General features: G+C 45.6%; 1 protein-coding gene across 1 annotated transcript; it reads left to right on the top strand.

Annotated features, from left to right (window-relative positions):
* Window positions 1-2,695: 2,695 nt before the first annotated feature.
* LOC308381058 (nuclear factor 7, brain-like) lies at window positions 2,696-5,366 on the top strand (the record flags this gene model as incomplete). Its single annotated transcript, XM_080858559.1, has 6 exons — window positions 2,696-3,145; window positions 3,297-3,392; window positions 3,899-4,132; window positions 4,294-4,385; window positions 4,474-4,589; window positions 4,777-5,366. 6 exons carry the CDS (start codon window positions 2,696-2,698, stop codon window positions 5,364-5,366), a joined length of 1,578 nt encoding a protein of 525 aa, XP_080714685.1.
* Between the last annotated feature and the right edge of the window lie 223 nt (window positions 5,367-5,589).

Below are 5,589 nucleotides of genomic sequence, written 5' to 3'. Positions count from 1 at the left end.
ATTATCCAGTTGTGATCCTTGTAGATTCTTTTGCCAGTCGAACCATGTATCCTCCTCACAGTGCGTGGCGTCAATTTTCAGATAGGTCCTCTTCCAGGCTGATTCCTTACATCTCCTGTCGTTTTTAACTTCTTAACTATTGCCCTGATTGTGGAAGTGGGTATTTCCAACTGTTTAGATATTTTCTTATTTCCCTAAATCTGGATTTCAGCAGCTCAACAACTTTTTGTCGCACATTGACATTGAGTTCTTTTGTCTTTCCCATCTTGATGAATGACTAAGGGTATTTGGCCTGTGTCACCTCATATTTATACCTCTGTGAAGCAGGAAGCCATGGTTGACCACTTAAGAGTTCCTAATGAAACAGGTGAACTAAAAAATATAAAACATGACTGGTAATATACTTCAGTTAGATTTTAATTATAGGATTTTCTAGGGGTGCCAATAATTGTGGCACCCATGTTTTGGAGAAAAATATTGTATTTAATGTCAAAAAAATAAATTATTTCAAGAATTTTACTTCGATGAAAAGGTAAGATTTTTGTGAATATTTTGAGGGAAAGACCAAGATGATAAACAGCAAAGATATATTTTTTCATAGCCTGTTTTGGTCACATTCACTAAGGGTGCCAATAATTGTGGAGGGCACTGTATGTCTAAGTATCTTTTGTAGATGTGTGCCACGGTATGGAAGTCCACTACCGCCTTGGTCTTGGAGGTATTCAGCTGCAGATGGTGCGACCTGCACCATTCCACTATACTCCTCCTCCCCAGGCAATTGGCTTAATTAGTGTGCTTGCCCGAAGGGAAGCACACTATTGTTCTTCGTTTTTTACTATTTTTTTTATTCTAGTAGTTTTTCTTGCAGCTAACTACTCCTCGCCCGATTGAGATAGAGACGCCGTTCAAACACCAAAACGTCCGGCCCGATCCGTGGCGGTACTCCTTGCCACTCCTTTTTTATTCCTCTTTTTCCATCACCTTTTTTCTCCATAGACTTGCATGGCAGAACTTTGAGGCATTATGACATCATAATAGGCTCATTAAACTGGCTTGCACCTGTGATTCACTGACAACTCTCACTGACACCTGCGCACGGTTCCTCTTCTCTCTCTGTCCCTCTCCATTCAACTGTATAACTAGGAATATTAAGAGACACCTTCCATACCAGGGCTCTACTCACTCATGCATACTCACTCATGTTTACTCACTTGTGCATACTCACTCATGCATACTCACTCGTGCATACTCACTCATGCATACTCACTCGTGCATACTCACTCATGCATACTTACTCATGCATACTCACTCATGTTTACTCACTCATGTTTACTCACTCATGCGTACTCACTCATGCGTACTCACTCATGTTTACTCACTCATGCATACTCACTCATGCATACTCACTCATGTTTACTCACTCGTGCATACTCACTCATGTTTACTCACTCATGCATACTCACTCATGCATACTCACTCATGCATACTCACTCATGCATACTCACTCGTGCATACTCACTCATGCATACTCACTCATGCATACTCACTCATGCATACTCATTTGTGCATACTCATTTGTGCATGCTCATCCAGCAGGGAGAGCTGGAGAGCTGACACCTGCCCCAATTCCAAGGCACTTGTTCTCTCGGTCATGGCCGCAACAGAGCAAGCACACTCTCGCAGTTCGTTCACGAAACGCATTCTAGTTGGCTTCGCTGTCATATAATGTAAAGTTGTCCAGCTTGGGCCATGTCGGTAGACATGGTTGGTGATCACATAGTAGACTACGTATGGGTAATCAGAGGGTCTGGTATCTGATTGTTTAAGACCAGTCACCTGACCAGAACGGGAAAAAATATACGTACGATTGGCTAATAGTAGGACGTTTATTTTGTCCTTGAGTGACAATTTCGAGTGCCTGATTTTTCGGTCAGGTTTACCGTTGCTGTTAAACAATAATAGCAACTGAATTACACTTGTAGCTCTATCGGTGAATAAGGTAAACGAAAATTACGTGAATGACTGATACGGATACAAGGAATAGGCCTATTTAATTACTTCCACCGAATTACCACCGATCGTCTACCGACACCGTACACTTCAGGAAGAAGAGAAAGTCCATGAACAAAAAATAATACAGTCTGTCAAAATAAAGGACTAGCCTAACAGAGGGCTGTATCTTTTACATGCTGCCCCAGCTCTTTTTTGTCAATAACAATACGACGTCAGCATGCGTTATTAATGCAACTATGAAATATTGACACTTTCACAGTGGCCGTGGCAGTAACAAAATAGGTTTCATTTCCTGTTCCATGTAGATCGACAGCGAATCAGTAGGTCTGAATGTATTGCTGTGCGGTAAATAAAAGCTAGGACTCCGAACCCGACCGAGCCTGTGCGTTACAGACTTTGGAAGTCCACACAGCAGAGGTAAAGCTTCAGCTGGAGACTGCAGTGACTGGACCGTCAGGAGGTTGAGTGTTCTTTGCCTGTTACCTTGATTACAGTAGTAGACGACGTACACTCTTGTGTGAAGAAAAGATTCAAAGTAGCCTACTGTATTAGACATTTTACGTAGGCTGTGTAGGACCAATCCCTATTGTCAGGTCTATAATTCCTGCATGAACAATTGAACCAGATATTTATCTTTTGGGATCGTCAGCTGCAGCTGTGAAGACAGAGTGTTTTTGCTGACATGGCATCAGCGCTGTTGGAGCAGATCCTGTGTCCCGTGTGCTTGTCTGAGTTCAGCGATCCTGTTAGCCTGCGTTGTCAGCACACCTTTTGCAGGGAGTGCATCACGGCTCACCTGGTAGCCAGTGGTGGCTCCGGCCAATGCCCCGAGTGCAGACACCCCTTCATCCGGAAACACATTAAAGCCAACCGCACACTGAGGAACGTAGTGAGCGCTGCTAGAGAGCAGCTGCTGGAGCAGAAGACGCTGGAGGAGAGTCTCACCAGCATGATGACGGAGACTGGAACACAGAGGAAGGAAGCGCCAGAGCTGATGTGTCGCCAACACGAGGAGAAGCTGAAGCTGTTCTGTGAGACGGACCAGCAGCTGGTGTGTTTGGTCTGCAGGGATGGAAGCAGCCATAAGGGACACAAGTTCAGACCTGTAGAAGAGATGGCACAAAGCTGCAAGGTCAGCTGTGAAACATTCATACATAGAACAGTACAGTAGGCCTACAAACATACATACACAAACCCATACAAACATGGATACTGTACATACATGCATACAGACAGACATACAATTGATTGAACAATTGAAAAGTACAATTACTGTTTCCTAGGTGGTGTTAAGTGGAGCAGTGGCCTTCCTGTCTAAAGAGAATGATAACCTGGACTACATGATCAGTCTGCAGACTGCTGAGATCCAAAAAACAAAGGTAATTCATGGAGAGGAATGCTGCTATGCATCGAAGCTACAGCATGCAAAAGGAGGAAGTTAGCACAAGCTAAAAACAAATCAAAGCTAACAATTCACCCACATCTTTCAGACCTCTACGCCATGGTCCTGCCTCCTACTTCATGCAGGAATTATATGCTATGCTGTGCTGTGATATGCAGGTTTAGCCCTGCCAACTCAAAAGACTGTTGGAGGAATGATGGCTGGCTCTGGCAACCGCAATGCAACACCATCCAGTGGTGCTATTTACTTGTAATGGCACTTAGATCAGAGTGTAGAACTGAGTATTATTATGCCATTCTCAATAGCTTCTCCTTACCCTGCTGTACCCTGCTTTAAAATGTAACGTAAACGTTTTGATAGTTTTTTTGGTAATTTTGTAATAATTATTTGAGTCTAGCAGGATGCCTTTTGCTCAAAGAATCCCTTTGATTGCATTATTAAAGGACATATGTACTTTCTAAAGCTGTCCCTGCACTACCCCAGGAGGAGTCCAGAGAGTTGTCAGTGCAGATATCCGCTCAGTTTGAGCAGCTGCACCAGCTCCTCAGACAGAAGGAGCAGGAGGTGCAGACGCACTTGCAGCAGGAGGAGAAGAGAGTGCTGGAGCCCATGCAGACGAGCCTGTCCAAGATGAAGGAGATCTACACTAAGGAGAGGAACACCGAGGGGATGCTGAAGTCGAGTCTGAATAGCAGTCAGCCCATCACGTTCCTTCAGGTGAGATCTTCACATTTCATTAAATCCTGAATATGTGCTCTAAAGAGGCCAGTTCGCCGACTGATCCATTCATGTATCTGAGGTATGTATGCATGCATGTCTGTGTGTGTGTGTGTGTGTGTGTGTGTGTGTGTGTGTGTGTGTTTGTGTTTGTGCGGCAGTGGTGGACTTCAGCGGGATGCGACCTGGTTGAGAAGATGCTGGTACATGATGAGGCATCTGCTGAAGGAACCGGCAGCACAACAGAACTTCAGTACGTACATAAAACAGTCTTCCAGCTCTAATCTTAATAGACTTCAGCTGAGCCGGATGCATCCATTCTGTCTGAATGTCTCTCTCAGGTTCTCATCCAAGATGGCAGACTTGAGTGTGTTCAGTGACTTCCTCTGTCTGGGTCCTTATGAGACACATCTCCCCTTCTTTGTGTGGAAGGACATACTTAGAAACATCCAACCAGGTGAGGGGAGATACACGCCACACAACAGGAACCCCCAGAATACTACATGGAATCTGTATTACTTGTAAGATTCTATCTACAAGTAATACAATATCTATTTTCTATAAAAGATTCAATCTATTTAAATAAAAGAGGTTTACACATTTTATTCCACAATCCTCTCCTGTAACTCTCCCCCCCCTATCAGTGCCCCATGATGATGTCATCACTCTGTGGGACAAGGCGTATGCCAAGGTGGCACGCAGTGGCCGCTCCATCCAGAGGGCGGACAGGAAGGGTTTATTTGGCCTGTACCGGGACTACAGGCCCCTGGCCAGGGGCCAGGCTGCTCACTGGGACGGCCAGCACTACTGGGAAGTGGAGATGGGCAGGAAGCTGGACTGGGGCGTCGGGGTGTGTGTGGAGGCGTCACCTGGCAAGCTGCAGGAGCAGGGGATGCTGTACCTAAAGCATGGTAGGGGCTACAGTGTGGTAGCTGGGGGCCAGGAGATCCCCCTGAACCTGCAGTCTCGGCCGTGGCGAGTGGGTGTGTATCTGGACTGTGATGAAGGCCAGGTGTCGTTCTATGATGCCGACAGCCTGGTTCTGGTCCACACTGCAGAGTTTGGTACTGGTATGCCCCTCTATCTCTGCCTTTCTCCTGGGACCAATCTGGACGGGGGAAACCATGATGCCCTAACAGTGTGCAACTATCAGCCTATGTCTCGAAGTGATGTGGACTTCCTTAAGGGCTGCTGGAAAGGCACGGGGGGCTGGGATGAGGTCTTCTGGGGCTGACCAGAGGGCAGGTCGGGAATGTGGAAATTATGATGGCACATCTCTGAGTTTTCACCTTTTAATTGATCACATTATCAACGGCTGCACCAAGTACCAGGGCCATGGTCCTCAGGCACTGTCTACCTTGAACAGTGAAGCACTAGCATGGCTCACGGACACAAGCTTAGTTATTTGTTTCATTTTCAACAGTATGAAATGTATTTTGAGACATACGAATATATAT

The sequence above is a fragment of the Sprattus sprattus genome (assembly GCF_963457725.1).
Source record: "Sprattus sprattus genome assembly, chromosome: 19".
NCBI classification, from domain to species: domain Eukaryota; kingdom Metazoa; phylum Chordata; class Actinopteri; order Clupeiformes; family Clupeidae; genus Sprattus; species Sprattus sprattus.
This window is presented reverse-complemented; position numbering and strand designations above follow the sequence as displayed.